Source organism: Myotis yumanensis, unplaced genomic scaffold (assembly GCF_028538775.1).
Source record: "Myotis yumanensis isolate MYYU_CA2020_CCGP unplaced genomic scaffold, mMyoYum1.0.hap1 SCAF_6, whole genome shotgun sequence".
Lineage (NCBI taxonomy): Eukaryota > Metazoa > Chordata > Mammalia > Chiroptera > Vespertilionidae > Myotis > Myotis yumanensis.
The window spans coordinates 72,655,594-72,681,665 of NW_027223757.1; the positions used below are offsets into that span (position 1 = coordinate 72,655,594).

At 41.5% G+C, this 26,072-nt stretch overlaps 2 protein-coding genes across 2 annotated transcripts in view; both read right to left on the bottom strand.

Annotated features, from left to right (window-relative positions):
- Positions 1-8,135: 8,135 nt before the first annotated feature.
- BAG2 (BAG cochaperone 2) lies at positions 8,136-24,060 on the bottom strand. Its single transcript, XM_070418335.1, has 3 exons — positions 23,884-24,060; positions 13,400-13,509; positions 8,136-9,751 (listed from the first exon to the last, which is right to left on the bottom strand). Exons 1-3 carry the CDS (start codon positions 23,994-23,996, stop codon positions 9,339-9,341), a joined length of 636 nt encoding a protein of 211 aa, XP_070274436.1. The 5' UTR covers positions 23,997-24,060; the 3' UTR covers positions 8,136-9,338.
- Positions 13,442-26,072, bottom strand: part of ZNF451 (zinc finger protein 451) — a 94,044-nt gene continuing 81,413 nt past the window's right edge. The window contains exons 16-17 of the transcript XR_011471862.1: positions 25,872-25,969; positions 13,442-13,509 (exon numbers count right to left, since the gene is read on the bottom strand). The gene's annotated coding sequence lies outside the window, so the exon portion shown is untranslated. The remainder of the gene's footprint in view (positions 13,510-25,871; positions 25,970-26,072) is intronic.

Sequence of the window (26,072 nt, forward strand, 5' to 3'; positions counted from 1 at the left end):
TTACTGTGCAATATCTGTACCAGGTGGGGTGTGGATGTATGCATGCAGGTACTTGGTATTGAAGTAAATTGAAGGTGTGTGCAGTGTTTAAGGAAACAGAATCTAATTCATTCATTCATAGAATCATTTACACATTGTGTGTATGTTAAAAGTTTTTATTTTCAAATAAGAAATTTCAGACATATATTTTGCAAAAGAGCTGGGATTTAAATAGTGTTTTGTGCCAAAAAGTCTATCTAATTTTTACAGTGCTTTACTATCAGAATTTATATTGTTTATAATATCTTTTAAAAGCAGTTTTCCTCTCTGACGGGGTAGATAAAAGAGGAGTTTAAATGTTTTAGTGCTAGATCATCTCTCAGGTGAGACTTGTTGCAAAACTTTTCACGTGTCCCTCATAAGCGTAGGAGCTTGTGCTGGCCAAGTCCTGGAGCAGACACAGCACGTCTGCGGTTACTCCTTAGGCCTGGGAAGCACACTGATGCTTCCGGCGCCTTTGCTGCTGATTGAAAACACAATTTTGAACTTCTAGGATTATGCTAACAATTTTTAAAAATGCACAAGAGGTGATCTTTTATCGTAATCCACATTATGGATTTTATAATGCCCTGCAACTGTAAAGCATCTTTTTGTTTACACATTTTTGTATGGTATTTTAACATTATCGCTTAAAAATTTCTATAACCTTTAATTTGTACAGTGCTTTCTCAAGACCTCTGTCAGGAACAAATATAAAATAATTTCTTTTAAGAAATGATTTTAATATGTAATCATGTGGCAGAGCATAAATTTTGTGACTTGGGACAGTAGCTTTCCAGCTAAGATAATTGCATGAACTCTGTTAAAACTGATTATCATTTATCAATGACTTTGTTTTTAACCCTTTGCAATATACCTTGTTTTTACAGGATTTCAAAATGTGTAAAAATAACTTCTTGAAAAATGTGCGATCAAGTTCTTTTTCATTATTTGTAAATGCATAATGTTTTACATATTTCTCTTGTATCTTTTCTCTCTCTTTTTTTTCCCCCTAAGTCTTCCATCTGTGCCACTCTCATCCCCCATCCAGATTAATGTTGACAACCTAATAGAATTTTCTGGGGCGTGTCTTTGTTAAGTGGTCAAGAGTGGATGTTTGCTTTTCAGAATATTGAAATAACCTGGCATTATGTATTTCAAAGTAACATATAAAATTTTATTTTTATGTCACCAGTTGTCACCACTCCCATTGCTGGCAGTGGGATAGATGTTGGGAAAAACTCAGTTCCTATCAATGGGTACCTGCTAGTGATTCATCTTTCCTTTTCTACTCTTGAAATATAGTCTCTTTAATTTTTGCACAAAATATATTTTGCATCAAATAGTCTTACAGTTTTTAGTATCAGAAAAATCACATTATGTAATATGTTGTAGTTGTATTTCATATTAATTAAATGTGTGTTGGTAAAAGTTTGTTACTGTTCCATATAAAAAAATGTAATCTCTGATGGTTGCAGTTCCCGATATTTGTAATATAATTTTGTGTACTTATTTTGTCTCTCTTTTTTTTGTAAGAACCGAAGAGAAATCTTTGTTACACATATGAGTTTTTAATTTGCACTTCTGTATTTTAAATCTAACCATAATTAATCATTATACGTTCTCAATTTAATTAATTATAAAACCTAAATTAACATTAATTTTTCCCCCTGAGGCCCTTAATTCCTTTAAATAACTTTACTCTTAGTGTCTAACGAACCATGGTTGCTGCAGAAAACTTGGGTAAGCCTCCAGGAGGTTGTGCATTTGTGCTCTAATGTATTTTTTACATTATGGCTAATGTTTAGCATTCAGACATAGAGCTCTGTAATAACTGCCATATTTCAAAGTTCCCGAGGTTTCCTTTTCCTCTTTCAGTCGCCTATTGAATTAAATAGCACACAGAATAGCACATATAAGGCAATATCTATAATAATAAAAGCATAATATGCTAATTAGACCTTCCCTATCAGGGAAGCCTGGGTCCTGGGTGCCTGCTGGTGGCTGGAGAGAAGGCCGGGTCCTGGTTGCCAGAGGGAAGCCGGTGCTGGCAGCAGGAAGGCCTACTCTAGCACGAATTTTGTGCATAGGGCCTCTAGTAATTAAATAAAACCAGGCGAAATGGTTTTCTTTTCATCTGCCCAAAGTTGATAACCCACATAAACTTTTTAAAAATAAAGTAAAAGTGACACTACCAAAAAGAGGATGGACACCTCCCTGTGGAGTGAAGTTAGATGGTTGTTTCAGAAGTTGACAACTCAGTGCAGAAAGAATGCTCATTAATGCACCCACTGAGCCTGTGACTGTTAGGGACTGGAGTCTATTCTGAAGAGCTCAGAACAAGGAGTTGGCTTCAGGACCTAACGTCCCAACTTATAGTGAACTGTTTTAATGTAAAATATTAATTGAGAGCATCATTTTTAAAACCTCTGAAATAGTTAACTGGTAATTTGCTGAAGTGCTCCCATTACTGGATAATCTGTTTCTCTGAAAACAAAGTGAATTATAAAGATTTCCCACACTGCACAGTCAATCTAATGAACAGGTAGATTTATTCAGTTTTAAAACTACTAGTTACGAACATGTGTATTGTTATCACTCTTCAAGTTTTCACCCTAAAACATATAAGCTTATCTTACTAGTGAATTTGTTTGCTAACAAACTATTCAAAACCACAGTGGACTCTGGAATATCCAATTACCTAATTCCCAGGTAACTGGATGGATTAGCTGTAATAACTTTTATTAGTACTCTTCTTCTCTCTCTTGAAATACCTATAGTAGGATGCTGGTAGATGGTCTAAAAATAAAAACTTTGGATTAAAAGGAAATCTCAACCCCTTCTATATTTTTGTTACTACTAAATAATGCTTTTGTAAATTTGAATGAAAAACCACTTGTATGTATTACTATTGGGTTGCAGTTATGCACGTGAGCTTAATTTAAAATATACTACTTAATAAAAATTTCATGAAAGATTAATTCCAATCATCAAAAAATAAATGCATTTCAACGCCTGAATTTTGTTTCATATGTGTCACCAGTGTGGAACCAAATAGTAAAAGGTATAATATGACTTCTTTAAAAATCAAAACAACTAAAAAATATTTCATATTTCAGATACTCACTCTGCCAATATTTAGCATACTCATTTTATTGATAGTAGATATTTAGTGCAATTTAGTAGCACTGTGGTTTAAGTAATTTTGCCTTGGAAACTAAATTTCTTTTTTATTTCTGTCAGTATCAGTCTGTTTAAAGAAGTCATTTCCTTGTGCTTTGAGCATCTCTCACCAGCCCCTCTCCCTCCCCGCCACCCTTCCCGCCCCCCCCCCACCCCCCCCCCCCACCCCGCCAAAAAATATATTTACTTTGTCCTGTGGTACAAAATATAGTTCAAATTTATTTAACAAGTGCTTTCTGTTAGCCACCATGCTAAACACCTTGCATGCTGTATCTCTTGAAGTTCCTAACAGGAGCATTCTCACCCCCACTTTACAGCTGGGGAGGGCAGGGATGTGCCTGGGGCTCTCTGCGGTAAGAGAGGGGGTGGGAGGTCTGTGCCAGGTCTCCCAGCAGCAAAGCTTATGGCCTCTGTGTTTTGTCTCAGGTCTTGTATTATCTGACGGTTACATTTGGGATGTAATACTCCCTGGATCCAAATGCTAAGTCTAAGCCCAGGTTTTCCACTCTTTTCTGATTCCTTTTGTCAAATTTCCTGCACAAATTGTGCCTAATTTAACCTGTTCTGGTCACCCCAGGAATATGGCACATTAAAGCTGGACTAGACACTGAAATCGGCTCCTCACCAAACGTGTGACTGCCAAAGTGATCTGAATGCCCACTACATGCAAAAGAGGCATATTTGCTACACTATTTAGTGGCTTGAGGTGGATAATTGAAAGATTTGTGTGGTCCAGTTCAAGCTGTTTACCCTTAGTTCATGTTGAAAATTTAAGAACGTGGCCGTGTCCCTAAGCATAAGGTCCGTTTCATTTGGCTTGCTTGTTATATGAGTAGACACACAAAAAGAAGTTCAAGCTCACTGCTGTCTTTGTCTTGCCTTTTCGGCTCTGACTTTCCACTTTTGTTTTGAATAATTGTAAAATCCATCTTTCAAAATTAGCGTTATCATGTAGACGCACCCCAAAAAAATAGTGTTTATCACAGCCGTGTGAAAGGGACAAATGCACAGGTGTTTCCCCGCTAAAAATTGTTGCATATAATTTGGTGTGCCAGACCCTTCCTCTGCTTCTTTCAATGGTTGCTAAATTCTCTCATGCTTTCCAGTTTTACAATGTTGAAACAAAGTCGATCCCCTTGTTAGGGTGAGTTCTGACTCAGTACTAGACTGAGCTCCAACACAAAGGGTCCTCCCTGCCTGCACACTGTCCCTCTGCAAATGCCTCACTTGGCTAATGTTTCATTAAATTGAAGGGAGGACCCACCCACATACAATACAGTGTGAATGGTGCCTAGGGGATGCAACACTGGGACTGGAGGGAAGCACAGCTGGAAGCCAGCACAGGGATTTTTTCAATGTCAGAGATTCCTACATTAAAATACCAGGAGGGGCAATTCTACCAGTGTGTCTGCCAGATTTCTAACTGGGCAGCAGTGCACTGCCAGTCAGTCAATGACCAGCACTGACTGCTCTTGTCGGCTCCTCTGCAGGTCCTGCTGGCTCACACGAGAGAAACCAGGGTGGGCATGGGAACTCTACTGGGAAGCAGGGCTCATGAGGGATGGCAAAGGGCTGCCCTAAAATTGTACATTACATTCTAGAAATGGTATCCGATCCCAATTATAGCCGTTAGGGAATATATCAACATGGACAAAACATATACTCAGAATTCCCTTATGGTCCAAATCTACTACCTACATAGAAGACGAGTTTAAATGAAGGTAAAAATGTGACGCTTGGGAGTTTTGTCATTTGAAAATAAGTCACACTTCCATTCTTAAAAATAAATAATCAATACACTGAGGTCACTGCCCTTTGAACGTGGCTCAGGCTGGTGGCCAGCAGACTAGGGACTGACGCAGCTTGGAGACAGGTCCGTGATAAGGAATAGCCTCCAATAAACTTCATTGTAAAGAATGAGACAAACAGCGCTGGAACGTTTGTGGTACAGTCCCGGGCTGACGTGGAGTCAGTGGAAACGGGGAGTACTTACTTCCCCAAATAGACGGGAGGTACAGATGCTGACAGTCCTTGAGAACTTGATGAAAACTTGATCGTCTGTGTCTTAATTTTCAAAAAGCTGGTAAAGAAACAGATGGCACAAAAAGAAAATATTTTTAAACAGCATTCCCTTTCGGTTTATTTGCATATACAGAGGGATCATGGGAAGCCTTCAGTAACTTTTTAGAAGAATTTTACTTTACTAGGATTCAATTGCTTACAAAGATTAGTAAATTTAGTAACGTTTTATTCTGATACACGAGGTGCAAACGCTGCCCCACCTCCAGCCTAATTTAAAATTCAGCGGCGAGGAGCTTTTGTTATTTTAATATTACATCTTAAAATTCTACTGCTGTACTTTAAGAAATATCAAACAAAATAACTTGTTTTGCCCTTTCTTAGAGGCAAAAACTTAAAATATATTTATTAATTTATATTTGATAAAGCTTTCCATGTGATTTCAAGTATATTAAATTGGCTTTATTAAAAAATCATTTAAGAAGAGAGAATAAACTTTTGAAAACATTTCAGGGCCCATGAAATGTCCCAAAGTCATTCCTTGGTTATAGTTTTGAAATCTAACTTGAAAGACCATCAAATATATATGTGTATATATGATTTAAAGATTATATACCTTTTATAATTATTAAGAGATATCAATTAAATTTAAACTGATCTTTGTATTTAAAAATGTAGGTTGGGATTACAGAATTTATCCTCTTTTTTCAATTAGACAAATGTTGAAATTTTACTATAATTATATGATTTCTCCTAATTTATTTAACCAGAACTTTAAACTCTTAGCTGGCAAGTTAAATATTTAGCATTTCTCAATCAGTAACATTTTTAAGAATAAACTTCAAAAATACAAGACATAATCAATAGATTTAATTCTGTCCTCTAGATTTTTCGTGAGGGAAATTTAGATTAATATTTTAGCATTTTGTTATTTCAGAATATCTAATTCAATTTAGCAAACTCCCAAAGCCTTGGGCTGCCATTGACTGGAAACAGGTAACCATTAAAATGCAGATTAGTTACATTCTTTCTACCAAGGATGGGAAACTGGGAAGCAAGCCTCTCTTTAGAAGTTTCCACTGGTAGGAAATTTTTGGCCTACCTGCTTGTCTGTTGCGGGGAGGGAGGCTAGCCCTTCCTCCATCAGAAATTGCCTTGGGCATACATACTCCTCTGTATTCACAACTTCCCACTTCAACCCCAAAAGCCGCAGCTTGAATTGGCTCCACACCCGAGCCTCAGCACCTCAAAACAAAACCCCAATTTCGAGCCAAACTGTTAGTTTTTCCTTTTGTGTAAAGAGCTAACTTTGATATGTTAAAACTAAGTAAAATACATTTACTCAATCCAAAGCAGGCATTAAAAAGAAAAACCCCAAATGCTCTCCTGTATCCATTTTAAGAACAGGATTGGCGCTTTCCGCTATTACCTGAGTCCTGGTCTATCACCCCAGGGAGAGCTTGCCAATCCTGCACTTTCCCGGGGTGGAAAGGCTGCAGTGGGGTTAAGGATAAGGCTCCTTGGGCCTACCTTCTCCCATGCCTCTACATTTACCTTTCCGGCACCTTTCCTTCCTCAGAAAAGCATGGACATGTTAAAAGATCAATACGGAGTTTTTTTTTTTCTTCTAGACTCAGTATGGCACATCTTCTCATTCTAAAGATCAATACAGAGTCTTCTTTCTTCTAGACTAAGTATGGCACATCTTCTCAATCTAAGTTCTGTACTATCCACCCACTTACCCTACTTATCCTCTATAGGGGGGTCTGCAGCACCCTACGGTGGAGTCCTATCCGTCCCGAGTGCGGGGGCGGGGGGGGGGGGGGAGGCTTACCTAGGGGAATCCTGTTCGGCCTGTCCGGGCGCCATATGCTGGGGGCCAGCCCCAGCGGTCCAGGGGTTCCCAAAGGTGTGGACGGAGTTGGCGAAGAATGTTTTACACGGAGACAGCGTTCAGAACTCTCTAGCTTTCCTTAGTCTCCGTGGATCTTCCCTGTGCCTGGCTGAGGCCACAGAGAAAAGATCCCAAGGCAAGCTGAGCCTTTATTTTATAGTGAGCGGTAAACGAGGTAGTGGTTTCCATAGTTACACAGTTCTTGTAAATTTCACTTGTTTTTGTTCTTGTAAGTTTCACTTGTTTACACTGTTGTAAGTTTCACTTGTTTTTGTTCTTGTAAATTTCACTTGTTTACACTGCTCTTGTAAGTTTCACTTGTTTTTGTTCTTGTTGCACTTCCCTCAGCCCATTAGCTTCCCGAGTAAGATCTAGGGAGCTTTATAAGGTCAAGCCTAATTATGCTGAGAGGACTGTGCCCTCTAAGCTGGGAATTGTTTATGACTTTGCCCACAGGTCAGTCTGAGGCTTAACCCTATATCAGCTCCCCACAGAACCTGATAACAGCAAATTAGAATCTGCTGGCAAATCAAGAGGCTTTGCCACCATTATCAATAAGAATGAACGTTCCCCATGAAATGGAAAGATTTAAATGAAGAGGACTTGGGGCTGGCAATCAACGCAGCCATGAATATCCTTAGATTGTAATTGCTTTTTATGAAGAGAGACTAATTGGGCATTTTTGTCCAGAAAGCAAAGCTCAGAATTGTTTTCATTGATAGATAAATATACATTGATATAAATAAATAAATACCCGAATCTTAACTTTTTTCTAGTGTGAAACAATACTTATGCTCTAATAAAAATTGAGTTTGAAATGTTTGTTTTGCAGTAGTATTTGGGAAAGTTGAGGGCTTTGTATGTCAATAACACTGATAATAAGTAAAAGTATTCTATAGTTGCTTCATTTGTTACAGATAAAAGAATAATCAATACACTGGTCAACTTTGTTAGTAAAGAAAATGCGAACTAAAGATGTTTCATATCTAATGTTAGAAAAAAAATGCTGAATGCTGGAAAGTTCAGTGAAGTAGCTACATTTTAATTATTGAAGACAGTAAAAATTGATAACTCTTAGACAAAGAAAAATAACTGGAATTATGTCAGGCCATGAAGATGTATATACCCTTTGACTCACTGTGGGAATTTATAAAAAAATAAAAAACAAAAAGAATGGAAAAGTTCTATGCAGTAATGGCAACATACTGGAAACAAGTGTCTAGTGAGGGGACTGGGTAAGTCAGAGATTTTTAGGTTGACTATTTAAGGACTTTATAGCAGCATTTAATTATTTTTAAAAGCAAGATACATTGTACTTACATAGTAATTAACATTTTCGAGAAATGATGCATGTGGAAAAGATGAAGTGAATATATAATTGTTCACAGTGGTAAAATCAGATGTGAATTTTTCTCATTTGCCATATTTTCTTCTTTTTTTATATATATATTTTATTGATTTTTTTACAGAGAGGAAGGGAGAGGGATAGAGAGTTAGAAACATTGATTAGTGAGAAACATCGATCAGCTGCCTCCTGCAACCCCCTACTAGGGATGTGCCCACAACCAAGGCATATGCCCTTGACTGGAATCGAATCTGGGACCCTTCAGTCCACAGGCCGACGCTCTATCCACTGAGCCAAACCGGTTAGGGCTGCCATATTTTCATGTACATCAAGAAATATATTTCTATTATGAGATGTGTAAATCTTTAAAATAATTTGACATGCATGTCTAAAAAAATTGCTGATTGAGAGAATGTAGGGAAAGGTTCGTACTGTGTAATTCCTTTTATCCCTGTAAACACACTGCTTGGCTAACAGGAAATGTGCGTGTGCTGCTGCGTAAAGCTTTCTAGTCAACCAGATGCCCCACGTGCCCGTGTGTCTCCACACCAGACAAAGCCCCAGTAAGAACAGTGGTTTTTTTTACCCCTAGCTGAGCACGTACTGTACTTCCCCCACATACAAAACATTCATCCACAGAATAGTAAAAAATACATATATATATGGTGCTAGTTCCTAGTACAAGACAATAATTCAATCTAAAAACTTACAGGAAGATAATTAAAATATTTCTACTTTTAATTGTTATTCATAAAACTATTGACACTGGAATATTTTCATATTCTTTATCAAATGAGTGGTTATGCCTAACATAAAGAACTAGTTATCACTTAAGATAGCATGTTATCATTTTCACATCATTGCTCTCAGGTTTGGAAACTAATTAAATCTGCTGTCAGCATTCTGTTGCAGAGCTAGGGAGCCCGCTCCTTTAGAATGCTCTAGCAGCTTGATGGCCTTGTCGGAGCTTTCAATATTTCTAAGCAGAGTCTCCAAGCGTCTCTTAATTTTCTTCTGATCTTCAAGTGCACAGCCAATGACTATGGATTGAAACTTCTGATCAACTGGCCCAGGCGGCACCTCAGACGAACACGCACTGTACAGCGACATCAAGTGACTCTTGGCATTTCCCAAATCATTCAGAAACTTACTGACCACCTCATCGATAATCCTGGTGGCGTGCTTTAGGGATTCCTGCTGCTGAGGGTTTCTAATGGTTTCCACTGAAACTTCAACAGTGAGGGTTCGTCCCATCAGACGGTTTGCGGTCAGATTTAATTCTTCTCTTTCTCCTAAACATAAAAAGTTTGAAATGCCAATCACTGTGAGTCATAAACTCATCTATGTTGAGGGGTTCAGAACAGGCTTCTCTACAATGTGCTACATTGGCATAGGGATTATTTTGAGCTGAAGGCGATGGAGATCCTGAGGGTTCATGAGAAACCCTTACCTCTCCCTTAAAGAATTTAAATTAGGGGGTTTGCTCATGGTAAGAATTCTTGCCAGAGATAATTTTTATGACCTATCCACAGGGCAGGGCAAACTTCTAATAACTGAGCATCTCTTTATTGTCCTGCAAATCTCCCTCTCCCCTCTGCAGCCCCAGACGCCGTATCTCATACCTTAGCTCATATTGTCGAGTATACCTCACTTTACCTTTCTACCTCTACCTCTCATGTATGTGGCGTGTCTCTGAGTCTCTCATGTATGTGGGGTTCCCATATGAACGTATGTAATTAAATTTGGTTGTGTTTTTTTTTTAAATATATTTTATTGATTTTTACAGAGAGGAAGGAAGAGAGATAGTTAGAAACATCGATGAGAGAGACATCGATCAGCTGCCTCCTGCACATCTCTCACTGGGGATGTGCCTGCAACCCAAGTACATGCCCTTGACCGGAATCGAACCTGGGACCTTTCAGTCCGCAGGCCGACGCTCTATCCACTGAGCCAAACCGGTTTCGGCAAATTTGGTTATTTTTCCATTGTTAATCTGTCTCCTGTTGATTTAATTACTAGTCCAGCTGAGAGGATCTAAAAAGGTAAAGAAAAATTTCTTCCTACTTCAACAATGTCAAGAACACTAACACATTTATTTGTGGCTAAATCTATTTTCTGTGGTCACCTCTTTTTTTTTTTTTTAATATATTTTATTGATTTTTTACAGAGAGGAAGGGAGAGGGATAGAGAGTCAGAAACATCGATGAGAGAGAAGCATCGATCAGCTGCCTCCTGCACACCCCCCACTGGGGATGTGCCTGCAACTAAGGTACATGCCCTTGACCGGAATCGAACCTGGGACCCTTCAGTCCCCAGGCCGACGCTCTATCCAGTGAGCCAAACCGGTCAGGGCTGTGGTCACCTCTGCTATGAATTTCCTAAGGGTTAGTTAAAGTTAAAACTACAGCATATAAGATTAACTGATAAAGTGCATTGGTTTAGAGAGGGAGGTTAAAGAATACCTTTCCCTGGCCCAGCCAGTGTGCCTCAGTGGTGAGCATCAACCTATGAACCTGGAGGTCACGATTTGATTCCCGGTCAGGACGTATGCCTGGGTTGTGGGCTTGATCCCCAGTGTGGGGCATGCAGGAGGCAGCCGATCAATGATTCTCCCTCATCATTGATGTTCTTATCTCTCTCACTTCCCCTCTCTCTTCCTCTCTGAAATCAAAAAAATAAAAAGAATCCCTTTCCCTGAAAGTCTGTATACATGGAATACCAGATGACTTCTCAAGTGGTCATGTTTGCCAAGTCAGGGCAGGTATGCGTTTGTAGCTGGGATGGAGATCAGGTCTTCACACCTCGTGAACAGTGAGCATAACTAGGTTTTATGCCGGTTAAGGCTGCAGAGAGCAGATGTCCTGTGTCTCTCCAAAGGATGTGCATGTAGGGGAGGACAAATAATTGTCACTCTATCTTACTGAGTTCTTGTCTGAGAAAAAAAGATTAACAAGGACAAAAATATAAAAGCTTATTAACATGTATAACTCACATATACATGGAAAACTGAGTAACTCTCAGAGATGGCTTAGCCACCACCTTAAATACCATCTTCAGCTGAAGACAAAAGATGTTGGGGAGGGAAGGAAGCCAGTTATGGGAGGTGACCAGGAAAAGCACGGTAAAGAGAATAAGATTTAACTACAGTGAGCACCTTCTCCATTGATAAAAGTCCTTGTGACTCACAGTCCCCTCCCTGGCACAGAGAGGGAGACACCCTTACATGTGGAAAGTTGCTCTATAAATGTAAACTTCTCTTAAAAAGGGTAACATCTCTGTTTCCAGAGCTTCTCTTGAGTCTGCAGTTTCTCAAAAATAATCAGCTCAAAATATCCTTGTGCCAAAGCGGCATATTTTGGGGTGGCATATTCTGCATGTTTATCAGAATACAATGCCCCAATTTGGGCTGAGAAAAAAAACCATGAAAGTGGTGAAAAGCTGGCTGAAAATTAGGCCTCAGCTTCACCCCCTCAAGACAAATTTAAGACGGCCAGTGGTCTAAGTCTCCGCCAGCACCCAGAGGCAATGATGGGAAAAGGGACTCTGTCAACACCTCATTATTTATATGAAGAAGTCAGCAATCCCCTACGTCCTTTCTAATTCATTGACCTTTGGAGGGAAGTTCTGTGACTTCCTAATTCGTTGATCTTTGGCCAGGATGGCGAAGAGATCCGACCCCATTGTGGACTCTGGAGGTAGACTGCTCTCGTACTGCACAGCTACCTGGCCCACTAGCTTGTTCTGCGAAGGAAGCACCAAATTAGGAAGGTCATCACCAGCAAACACAAGTCACAGCTGACCTGTTCCTCCAGGGCAGTCATGCTTTTCATATGAAAATGATGGCACGTTTTTTACATTAATGGGGTTTTATTGGGCTTGTAGTTTATTTTCTTGCATTTTCTCCCTTCCCACCTCACCTTTTCCCTATGCTTTTTTTTAATAAGGTTACTTTTTAAAAAAAAATGTATTTTGTTGATTTTTTACAGAGAGGAAGGGAGAGGGATAGTTAGAAACATCGATGAGAGAGAAACATTGATCAGCTGCATCCTGCACACCCCCTACTGGGGATGTGCCCACAACCAAGGTACATGCCCTTGACTGGAATCGAACCTGGGACCCTTCAGTCCGCAGGCCAACGCTCAAGCCCAGCCGTGGGCAAACTACGGCCCGCGGGCCGAATCCGGCCCGCTTGAAATGAATAAAACTAAAAAAAAAAAAAGACCGTACCCTTTTATGTAATGATGTTTACTTTGAATTTATATTAGTTCACACAAACACGCCTTCCATGCTTTTGTTCCGGCCCTCCGGTCCAGTTTAAGAACCCATTGTGGCCCTCAAGTCAAAAAGTTTGCCCACCCCTGCTCTAGCCACTGAGCCAAAGCGGTTAGGACTTCCCTATGCTTTTTAAAAAGATATGTTTTTATTGATTTCAGAAATGGAAGGGAGAGGGAGAGAGAGATAGAAACATCAATGATGAGAGAGAATCAATGATTGGCTGCCTCCTGCACACCCCACACTGGGGATCGAGCCTGGAACCCTATGCCCTGACCAGGAATTGAACCGTGACCTCCTGGTTCATTGGTCGACACTCAATCACTGAGCCACTCCAGCCAGGCTCCCTCTGCTTTTAATTCTACATTCCAGTAACTTCGATAGAACTTAAGTTCTATACTTGGCCTTATTGCTTGGAGCCAGCTTTTCTGCTAAAGGAGCTTGGAGGCCTTTTTCCACCACGTCCGGCCTCGGCCTGGGCTGGGGAGTACAGTGGGAGAATGATCTCTTGTAATAAACTGACAGCTGCAGCTGCTGCCTGCTGCTCACACTGAATGCTGAAATCGGGTGTGCTCATACCACAAGTCAAGCAAAAACTGACCCACGCTTATCACAAACCCCACAGAGGGTGTAAAAGACGAGCCCCCGTCCATGGAACCAGCTCTCACCATCGCTGATCTGCCTCATGTCCTGGCTGTTCTGGATACTGTGGATCATTTCCAGGAGGATTTCCCTCTCTTGCTCAATGGCAGTTGCAGCTTCTCTTAAAGCTTCCACCCTATAAATAGAGAGAAACAGCAGTTACTACATGGACAATCAGTGGTCCTCACCCTTCTGTCATTCAATTCAAGTTTAACCCTTTGCACTCCGAACCATTCTGGACATTGGCTACCAGCTACTCGACCCTACTTTGCGGCGGAAACGTGCATTTACAGACCCTCGTATTATTTAGTATAGTTTTGGAACCAAGTAACATATTATAATGATATTGGACTTATATGAATTGGGTGACATCGAGGAATGTATATTTGCAAAAAAAACAATATTTTATTGTTTATAATTTTGTACAGTATGATAAGTTTTGTAACACTCCCCAATATGCATTGCAGGCTGATTAGTGCATGTTTGACAGTAATAAGTGGTTTGACGCCTGCCACCAGGTGTTTTCCTGTTAGAACACACAATGCAGTCCCGTTTTCTTTGTCCCACATCGGGAATATGTAGTTTATTGTTTAATCCGACACAAAACCCGCTGACATTTCTTGTATATATCTTAGTAATTTTACGATATTTTGATTTAATTTCTTGTGCCATTTCAAGATAAAACTTCAGGGAAACATGCATATCTCAAAAAGTTGCGCTGAAATAACTCAATTCCCCGTAATCACTAATAAACTGCAATGTCCCCTGAGAGGGGACATCCGAGTGATATGCTAGAATTCCGATGTCCCCTGAGAGGGGACAGCGGAGTGCAAAGGGTTAAAGATCATTAGGAAGACTTTTCAAGACGTCTTTATTCCTTTTATTTTTTATCCTTTCATTTTTATGTTCTTTTTAAATCCACTTACCCCACTCCCATTTCCTTCCCTGCTCTATTTAGTGGTTATCTGTTTGTTCTTGCAAAAATATGTATTTGTGTATTCATGTTTTCAATTTATATATCACACTCAGCATTATTTTATTAAGAACCATCTAATCAGTAGCTTCTAAATGTTTCCCAATTCTCTACATGTATATCCACCTGATTTTACCTCCCAGTAGAGACACTCCCCCTGTCCTTCAGCTATTCACCACCACAAACAACATTTCAATGAATACATGCCCCTTAAGAACCTGCGTGAGGGCAGAACTGCTGAGACAAAGGGTGTGTGTACCTTCATTTGACTCAGTACGAGGACTGCTCTCTAGAATGGCTATACCAGGTCATACTCCTGGCAGCAAAGCACAGCAGTTCTTATATCCCCACAACCCTACCAATACTCAGCATTTTCCAATTTTCTAACTATTGACAGTAAGTGTAGTGATATCTCAATACTTAATTTGCATTTATTTCATTAATAATTTCAGACATCTCTTTGTATCCTTGTTAGCCTATTCATAGCCTTTGCCTGTTTTCTTTTTTATTTTTCTTATTTTAAATATATTTTGTTGATTTTTTACAGAGAGGAAGGGAGAGGGATAGAGAGTTAGAAACATCGAGAGAGAAACATCAATCAGCTGCCCCCTGCACATCTCCACTGGGGATGTGCCTGCAACCAAGGTACATGCCCTTGACCGGAATCGAACCTGGGACCCTTGAGTCCGCAGGCCGACGCTCTATCCACTGAGCCAAACCGGTTAGGGCCTGTTTTCTTTTTTAAACAGGGATTGCTATCCTCTTGTTGATATGCATACTCAAGATGCGAATCCCTTGTTGGTTACAGATAATGCAACCATCTTCTCCCATCCTATCAGAATATATTAACGCTGGGATACCCTTCACTGAACAGAGATTCTTATTTTGAAATGATCAAGTTCATCTTTTCCTGGTTTTGTTTTGCCTTATGATTTATGCTTCTGAAATTTTTTTTCAGGGTCTCCCCCATCCCTAGGTTATAAGATGTTGGCCGACATTTCCTTCTATTAACTCTATCATTTTACCTTTATCCTATTTATATCTTTTCCTTTTTTTAAAATCCTCACCCGAGGACATGTTTATTGATTTTTAGAGATGGAAGAAAAGAGGAGGGAGGGAGGGAGGGAGAGAAGGAAAAGAGAGAGAGAGAGAGAGAGAGAGAGAGAGAGAGAGAGAAGCATTGAGCAGCTGCCTCCCATATGCGCCATAATGGGGAATGGAACCCACACCTAATCCTTTGGTGTATCAGATGATGCTCCAACTGAGCCACTGACGGGGCTCCTATTTACATCTTAACCCATCTAGAACCCACCGTTCTATGTAGTTAGGTAAGGATATTGTTTTATTTTTCTCCCCATAGAGACTTTTTTCTCCAATATGATCCACCAAAAATCTATTTATCCCCCAGTGATTTGTAGATGGTCTACATCTCTACATCTGAAATCTCTATTCCATTGACTGTTCTTACAAAAATATCCACCTTGAAAAATAGCACCTGCACCGACCGGTGTGGCTCAGTTGGTTCTTGGTCAGGGAACATGCCTGGGTTGCAGCTCAATCCCCAGTAGGGGGTGTGCAGGAGACAGCCAATGGATGTTTTGCTCTCATATCGATGTTTCTCTTTCCCTTCCTCTCTTTAAAAATCAATAAAAATTTTTTAAAAATTAAAAAATATAACCAGTCTTATAATATGCCTTAATATTCAGTAGGAACAGCCTCCTAATCTTTTTCAAAGAAAACTTATCTATTTAGACTTTTATTCTTCCATGTATTATTCCACTTATTCTACAATAAGTGTATTGGGTTTTTCAAAAAAAAAAAGGGGGCAAATCTGACATCTTTCTAATACTGTATCGTCATTCCATGCAAAAACATGATATATCTCCATTTACTCAGATCCTCTTCTATATTCTTTATTAGAGTTTTGAAGTATTCTTTATTTTTCTTTTGGGAGCCACTACTTGGAACTGCACACTGTAGGTGGTGATTTCATCTTGTGATGAAGTATTCTTAACTAGATGCCTGGTGCACAAAATTCGTGCATGGGTAGGGTCCCTAGACTTGGCCGGTGATCAGGGCCGATTGGGGCCTTCTGGCTGCCAGCCGGGGCCTTCCTTCGTTCCGCACCACCCACTGGTGGTCAGCGCATGTCATAGCGAGTGATCAAACTCCTAAGGGGACACTTTGCATATTAGCCTTTTATATATATAGACTAGAGGCCCGGTGCATGAAAATTCGTGCACTTGTGGGGGAGGGTCCCTTAGCCCGGCCTGCAGCCTCTCACAGTCCGGGACCCCTCGGGGGATTCCATCTGATGGCTTAGGCCCACTCCCCGGGGAATTGGGCCTAAGCTGGCAGTCAGACATCCCTCTGGCAGCCCAGGAGTCCTCAGGGGATGTCCAACTAACGGCTTAGGCCTGCTCCCCTTAGCGCTACCACAGAGGCAGGAGAGGCTCCCGCCACTGCCGCTGCGCTGGCCAGCCATGAGCCGGCTTCTGGCTGAGTGGCACTCCCCTTATGGAAGCGCACTGATCACCAGAGGGCAGCTCCTGCATTAAGCGTCTGCCCCCTGGTGGTCAGTGCTCATCATAGTGAACGGTCATTCTGCCAATAGGGTCAATTTGCATATTACCCTTTTATTATATAGGAAGTATGGTAGTCTTGTGGACTCTTCAGTGTTCTAGATAGTTTGTGGATTTTGTTGCTACTGTGAATAATATATGTGTGTGTGTATATATATATATATATATATATATAATTTTTTTTTTTAATATATATTTTTGATTTTTTACAGAGAGGAAGAGAGAGGCCGACGCTCTATCCACTGAGCCAAACCGGTTTGGCTGAATAATATATTTTTAATGATATTTTCTAGTTGGTGTTTTCTGGTTAGAGAATGCTATTTTTCTAGTGTCATCTTTTAGCTGGCAACCATGACTTATACTTAATTTTAATGGTTTGTCTTTTGATTCTATTGGTTTTTCTTTTCTAGATTGATGATCATAAAAAATGATAGTTTTTATCTCTTCTTCTTCAATGCTATTAGCTAGTTTTCTTTTTCTTTTTTTATTTTAGAGAGTAAGAGAGAGAAATATCGATTTGATGTTCCACCTATCCATGCACTCATGGGTTGATTTTGTATGTGCCCTGACTGGGGATCGAACCCACAACCTTGGCATATCAGGATGGCGCTCTAACCAACTGAGCTACTCCGCCAGAGCTATTAGCTCCTACTTTTCTTTATATAATACTGACTACAGTCCTCTAGTACTGTTAGCAGTTGTAAGAGAAGGCATCTTTGCCTTTTCCCAAATTTAAAGGGAATGCCTCTGTAGATTTTTGGTACAGAGCCATGACCAGGCTGTAGACGTACTACTTTCCCCAACTATACACATCCATGTACTTATTACTACGCATATGCATGAACACACCCAGTCATGTGGAATCAGGAGAGCAAGAAAAAGAAATTCTGTATATTTAAAGTGCACTGTTTCCAGGGCACTTTCTTGCTATATATTACCCTGCAATTACACAAGCTGCCAATTTTTCCAAAATAAACAGTGACAGATCTATCCCCAGTATCCAGATGGTCTTAGAAACCCAAGATCACTGAAGATCTAATCCTGACTGCTGCCTGAAGTGGGTCCAGAAGGAACAACCTCACCAATGTTTTAGCACGTGTCCATTCCATATAAGGATCCCCGCTCCTCACCCCAAACACACATACGCCTTTTCCCCAACAGTCACCCACCTGTTACACCCCAAAATAGCACTCAGAAGCAGAAAAGTCACAGGGTCCCTTTACTCATCAAGATACTAAATATATGTAGGACTTTGCATTTATAAAAGCCAGTAAAAGCAAAGAGCTGTAAAGAATCTTACTACATAATATGGCTAGGAAACAATGAAAATTAATAATCTATAAAATAGGAATAATGCAGTATCAGGCCTTCTTCTAGCACCATTCATGATGTACTTACACAGTTTACATTTGCAAACTCTCAGATAAACTAGGGCCTAGTACACATGAAAGAGAATGAGTTGGCACTAATATGAAATATTTATGCTAAAAACACAAACCATGACTCTAGTATTTAAATGAACCATGGTCCACAGGTGAACCATGCGACTGGTACATGAGAAGATGCTAAAGAAGAGATTAATTTTTTAACACTCGAGTTTGCATTCAAATGGCAGGTGATAAAGAATTGGAAGTTTTTCTAAAAAAGGACACTTCATTTACAACAGCAAGTTACAACAGTAAGTTCATGGTATTGTTAACAAAAAATGGTTTAAAAGAAGACATTCTAGAAAAAATATAACCTATCCCATGAAGAAGTATTTTGTCATTAAACAAGACCAAATATAAAGGACATTAGATGGAACTTTTATGAGTTCCCACTCACCCACCCCCCTCCCCCCAAGACTAGAAATGGACAGGGCTTTTTCCCTGTGAAAAACAGATTTCATCTTTTATAGAACTTCTTATGTATATTTTCACATATGCCTTTTTCATATCATAGCAAAGGTAAAATGTCAGTCTTCAGAACCAAAGTTTGTTAGTTTTTGGAATCCTTGACCTTTCATTTGCTATTCCCTCTTCTGCGACATTCCTTATCCTTGACCCTAGTCCACTGGTGAAACTTTTTCAAAACCCAATCCTTTGCACAGGAACTGTTTCCTTAACAACTTCCCCCCTCCTCCCCTTGAGGAGGCACTGGTTAATGCTTCCCTTGGCACTACTGTACATCTGTCTAGTGTATGGACGATATTGTATTTTTAATTTTTTCTTTTAAAAAGCTGTACCCAGAGCTCTACTTAGCTTGTTTAAGTAAATTTGTACTGTTTATCAGCTACTGGTATCTTAAATACAACTCATATAATCTACCTTTCTTCTAGTTCTAGAAAATTGTAAGCCATTATATCTTTGAATATTCCCTGTCCTCCATTCCATTATTTTCTTCTGGACCTCTGGGTAGACACTGTTGGACTCTCTCACTTTATCCTTCATGGTTGTTTTTTTTAACACATCATTCGACAGCACTTTTCTTGGCAGAGAGGGCAGTTCTGTTTTCACTAACAGATCGTGGAAGCAGCTACACGTCCAAATTGGGAAAGAACCTATCCTCACATCAAGGCTGGCCTGGGCTGTGCTTCTGGAAAACTCCCTGCATGAGATCACAACTAAGCAGGCTTTTACCACAGTAAATTGCAGTCAGAATATTCACACAAGGACAGAACTGAAAGGCTCTTATCCTCAGCTAGTCCTCATGTCTCTGACACCCTGCAGGTCTTGGCAGCCTGGGTATCAAAGCACCAAGTTGGGAGACTTAGAAGGGACTGAACAGCGATTTCCCCTGACTGTGCCTGCCCCCCGTCAGCTAATACAGGACACAGTGGGCACCGCAAGGGCCTTCCAGTCCAGCTGTTCGAACCTTGAGTAGTTACTGAAACTCGCCTTGCCTCAATTTTCCTCATCCATGAAACAGGGATAATGAGATGGTGGCTGTGACTGAACCAAGTAAAGCAGGTAAACAAGTTTTCACAGTGACTGACAACATCAACTAAAAAAATATATACATGAGTAGAGATATGTGCAATGGGCCCAGAACGGGTACTGGTGAACATTATGAACTCGGGCTTACAAATAACAAGAATTTGTGTTTTCATAAAGAGGCGTGAAAATGGCAAGTGCTTCTATCATGGATTTATTTGAAAGAATTTCTAAAACGGGTTCTTAAAATCATGTGTCTCTTCGGAGAGGTCAATGGGGGAAAAAGGAGACATATGTAATACCTTCAACCCATGGTCGGCAAACTGCGGCTCACGAGCCACATGCGGCTCTTTGGCCCCTTGAATTGACTCTTCCTAAGCCTTAGGAGTACCCTAATTAAGTTAATAACAATGTACCTACCTACATAGTTTAAGCTTAAAAAATTTGGCTCTCAAAAGAAATTTCAATCGTTTCACTGTTGATATTTGGCTCTGTTGACTAATGAGTTTGCCGACCACTGCCTTAAACAATAAAAATTAAAAAAAAAATCATGTGTCTCTTCGGAGAGGTCAATATGGGGGAAAAGGAGACATATATAATACTTTAAACAATAAAGAGTTTTTAAAAAATCATGTGTCTCTTACTCAATACTCTTGTATCTAAAGAATACTACGATGATCACTCATATTTTAGGCGACGTAAAATTTTGAAGGGTTTTCCTGATCATAACCAAAGTATTAAATGACATCCACTACTGAGACACTTTGGTGTAAGTAAAAATGGGACTGGTGCTTAGTGTGAGGAGCTACTGTGAGTAGTAGCTCCTCACACTACAGTCAGTCCCTCTGGATTCAGTTCCCTCATTTCCAAGAGAGATAACATCTGCCCTCCTAGCCAAAGGGTTTTTAAGGTTCCAATCACAATGTTTATGAAAAGTGCTCTTTTAAATTATAGGCTGTTGTACAACATTAACTATGGTGCCATCTTGTTTGTTGACTCCTTGGACACTGCCACACCCTAAGAAACTTTTGAGCAACCAGAAACTTTCCGGCCAACAAATGATCCATATCACCCCCTTCACTCACCCAACCCTCCATGTAAGCCACTGCAAATGGCTGATTAGAGGGAGAAGGAGCCACAATATGATCAGTGTGGGGAAATGTCTGAACAGCCAATCTCCCATCCTGTCATCAAGCCCTGTGCCCTTCTCCACAACCCACGCCCCATCTTCATCACCATCCAGAGCTGACTAGGAGCTCCACAAGACCTGGCACAGAGTGGGTGTTCAATATTTACTGAATTAAACACCAATTTGAATGGAATTTTCACCTCTTTCAGTAAAATCATATATTCATCTTTACACTATTCCCACATTTTAAAATACGACATATTTAAGAAAACTAGTAATGAATATTAAGCTCTATAGCTCGTCTTCCTGGGTTCTAGCCATGTGACCTTGGACAAGACTGAACTTCTTAAGTTTCAATTTCCCAGCTGGAGAATAGAGACATGGGGTCTGGTATATAGTCAGTGCTCATTAAATGAATGTTAGCATGCATTATTTATAATTACAATAACTGAAGCACGGTGTTATGAGCCACTGATGCGTACAAAGACCAAACACCACTTAAAATAGGTAATAAAACCAGGAGATAAAGGAATCACCTTCTTAGAAGTTGAAAAAGATAAGCTAGTGCCCCACAAAATGTTAGAAACAAATTATATATGAATATCATGTTTTCTTTTTAAAAATTCACCTTCTAGACATAATTCTTCTAGTTTTTAACAGTGTAATGCTGTGACTTTGTCCAGGCATTTGCATTTCTCTCTATTTTTACTTATTTTCTAAAACACTTCCTTAATTAACATTAATGTTAATATTACTTATTTTTTAAAGAAAGAAACAAAGCTTACAAAAGTCTAAAATGAGAAAAGTCCTTACAATGAACAATTCAACATATATTAATCAATCTTTCCTCCTCAGCTCAAGGGTTAATTTAAAAAGTTATAGTTTAGCCCTAGCCGCCTTGGAGCATCTTCCCATACACACCAAAAGGCTTCGGGTTCGATTCCCAGTCAGGGCAATGCTGAGCTTTCGGGTTTAATCCCTGGTCTGGGCGCACATACTAGAGGCAACTGATCGATGTTTCTCTCTCTCTCTCTCTCTCTCTCTCTCTCAAAATCAATTAAAAAACAAACAAAACATCCTTGGGAAGATTAAAAAAAAAAGTTACAGTTCAATCACTTGTATACAGTAATCAGAATTCATGTTATATTAATCAATATTAGACTATAAGAGGCTTTCTTTTAGAGATGAGTACTTGACTTAAAAAAAAAAGTATTACTTTATTTTAGAGAGAGGAAGGGAGAGAGAGAGAAACATCAATGTAAGAGAGAAATATCAGATCAGCTAGTTGTCTCCTAAACACACCTGGACTGGGGATGAATGAAACCTGCAACCTGGGCACGTGCTCTGACTGGGACTCAAACCCACCACCTACTAGTGTACATACAGGTCAACGCTGCAACCAGCTGAGTACCTGATTTCTTGTACCTACGGCACATGAGGCATTAATTCAAGTTTGAGGACAATGATTTAGCTTGAAGAAGGAGGGGCAATGACCTCATTGCTTTAAGGAAAAATCCTTTCTTCCTGATTAGGGAAGAGAAACCCCTAAAATGGTTGAGAACACACCCTCAGAGTTCTAAAGACCTGGGAGATGCTGCTACATAAAAAGAACTATTTTCCAGAGGGACACTGAGTAGCTGAGGCCACTGATCTCTAGTTGTGCTCCACTTTGACTGGGGGTTGATGTAAAAATGTTAGTGTTAAAAGTAATGGAGAAGCATTGCTTTTTTTCTTGTTCTCTTCTTCTCATTCGCAGCAGAACCCCAGAAAGTGGTTTTGGCTCCGGTTTCTCTAACTGTTGCCATCCATGAGATCACTGTGGGTGGAGAATTCCTCATATTCGGACTCCTTTCTTGGGGTAGTAACACATGCCTCCTTCGCTAAGATAAACGTACTGTGGTTATTAATGCACTGACTTGGGGAATAGATACCTCTTCTTGGTTTGGTGTATTAACTCAGGGAGATAAAGACATGATGAAATGCTTCTTAAAATGTTTGGCTCACACACTCCTTCATCCACCCAGAACCTGGTGAAAACTATGGGAAAAAAACCCTGTGTAGTCCCGGAGGCTGTGGGTGCCTTAATGAGATTTTCATTTAACTCAGCTTGCACACAATTTACACAGCAGCCAGGAATCACACAAAAGGCTTCCTACACTGTTAAAGGAAAGAAACATTTCCAAATGTAATGACTTACTTAGAAATTCTATACAAGCCCACCACTACGTTAACTAGTTAATGCCATCGGAATCAGTTAAGAGGCAAAAACTCCTCTTATCCTTCCGGGCCAGTGACTGGCACTTGGAAGAAGGTGCACAACGAACGCTTGAGGGACCAGTCAGGGCTGAAGGCAGGATGGCGGGGAAAGCTGGCAGCTGCGGCGTCTGAATTCCAGATACCCAGCCGCCGGTCCCCCAGCAGCCCCTCATGTGTCCTACTCCTCCTGGCCGGTCCTTGCTATCAAGGAGTTCCTGGCTTTTTAAATTTTTTTGCTCTTAAGAGTCTGGGAGCAAAGAAACTGATCATCCCCATCATGGACCGCTCAACTGCTGCCTCTGTTAAAAATGCATAAAAAGGTCACGACTAAGTTGAAAACACGTGGGAGGCCGTACACCGGCCCCCAGAAGGTTCCAGAAGTTCTGGGAACCGGAGTGCCACCGTCCCTGCTCGAAAATGACGTCACTTTCCCCGTCTCCGCTTTTCCTCTGCTCGGACCGCTCGGCTCGGTTAGGGAGCACGTGGCCGCCGGTGGGGCGGGCGGGCGGGCGCTCGCGGGGTTCTCCTTAGATCTAATGCGCTTCCTCTCCGACGAGGAGTGGGACCCCCCCCCCCCACTCGCCCCAAAACACACTGCACCGCGTCCGGGACACCAGACTGCGGCCGGCGCCGCGCACCCCGCGCCCGCCCCGCGCACCTGAGCTCCAGCTGGTCCAGGCTCTCCAGCAGGCGGCTGGAGCGGTCGGCCATGGAGGAGGAGCGGCAGAAGCGGCCCTCGTTGGCTTTCGCGTTGATCTTCGCCTGAGCCATCTGAGCTCCGAGGCGGGGCGGCCAAGAGGTCACCGGCCTCTCCGGCGGCGGCGAGTGGAGAGCGCGGCGGCCGCAGCGTCGCAGTCACCCGGGCCCCCGCCTCCCTCTGACGCCGCGGGGGGCGGCCGGGAGGAGCCGAGGCCCCGCCGCCGCGTGGCCAAACAAGGGCAGGCGCGCCGCCCAGGCCCGGGGCTCGGTGCCGGCCGGGGCCCTAGCCGGGCACGGGCTGGGGTGGGCCTCTGGGGGTCTGGGGGGCGAAGCCGGGCGGCGGCCGAGCCGCCCCCTGGAGGGGCAGCCGCGGAGGGGAGACCCCTGCTCGGCGGACCCGGAACCACCGGGCCGCTGCGGAGACGCACACAACACCCCTCCCCCGGCGGCCCGACCCTCCGCGCAGCCCGAGGTTCCCGATCGCCCCCACGCGAAGGGACCTAGCGGTGGACTGTGAGTGTACCGATCAGAGATGGCTTCGCTTAGTTTCTCCCCGCCCCCATGATCCACAGCAAAAACCAAAACGCTGCAGTCCCTGGGTGCGTGGAGGAAGGTCCCCTTGGGGAAGAGAGGGCGTTTGACCTCCGCTCCTGGGCGGCGGTCCTGGCCCGCTCCCCTGCTGCCCCTTTCCCGAGATGAGGCGGCGGCCAGCCTGGACAACACCGCTGAAGGAATAGGGAAAAGTAAAAACACCCGACTTCCGCAAGGGGCATTTACTTCATTTCAAACCCATTCCAAGGAAGGGATTTTTAAAAAATATATATTTTATTGATTTTTTTACAGAGAGGAAGGGAGAGGAATAGAGTTAGAAACATCGATGAGAGCGAAACACCGATCAGCTGGCCCACGCTCTATCCACTGAGCCAAACCAGTTAGGGCCCAAGGAAGGAATTTTTAATGAGCTTTTTTCCCCTATTAAAAATTATTCTAGTTGGAATTTTTTAAAATATTTTTTTAATTGATTTTTACAGAGAGGAAGGGAGAGGGATAGAGAGTTAGAAACATCGATGAGAGAGAAACACCGATCAGCTGCCTCCTGCACACCTCCTACCGGAGATGTGCCCGCAACCAAGGTACATGCCCTTGACCGGAATCGAACCTGGGACCCTTGAGTCCGCAGGCCTACGCTCTATCCACTGAGCCAAACCAGTTAGGGCTCTAGTTGGAATTTTGAGTGAAATAACTGGTAACCATTAAGGCCCATTTTACCCCAATTTACGTAAATCTGTAGAAGTGGAATTGGGCTGGGAGTGCAAAGATTTATCTAATTTTGCTCTAGCTGGTTTGGCTCTAGCTGGTTGGGACTGAAGGGTCTGGTTTGGATTCTGGTCAAGGTCATGTACCTCAGCCGAGGCGCGTGTGGAAGGCAGCCAATTGAAGTTTCTCTCTCCCTTCCACTCTTTTTTTTTTTTTTACCTACTTTTAAAACTCAGGATTTGCTCCTATTATAGCTCTATGCTTCATATTGCAAGGATGAGAATGTACAGAGTGCATAGAATGATAGGTAATAGCAGTTTAAAGCTGAATCACAATCTTTAATCTGAGATCAAAGCCATTTAAATACTTGAACAGAGATGAGGCCCTTAAAACTGGAACCCAATTCCCTCAGACTTCAATCTCAACACTAATAAACTCTTGGTGTACGGGATTACTTGACCTTGATAAATATATTTTGTCCTGTCATGGAACAAACTTGGAATGCAAGTATATTTTGTGAATGGTTTAAAAGTCTATCCAGTAATTTCAGAATCATCTTAGGCTCTCTTTTTCTCATATGCCAGATCCAATTCTTAAGTAAATCCCCGCAGCTCTACCTTCAGAATGTATCCAAATCCATCTCCCTGATTTCACTGCCACCACTCTGGTCCCAGCACCACCAATTCTTACCTGGATGATAGATACTGCAGCAGTACCTCCTGTCTGGTCTTCCTGCTTCTACTCTTGTCTCTCAGGTATGTTCTCACTGCATTACTTCAGTAATCCTTCTAAATAAGGCAGAGCACACAACTTATTCTCAGAAACCTTCAATGGCTCCTCATTTGAGTCAAAACCAAGATCTTTTAAAAAGGCCTCAGGAACTTCCTCTAT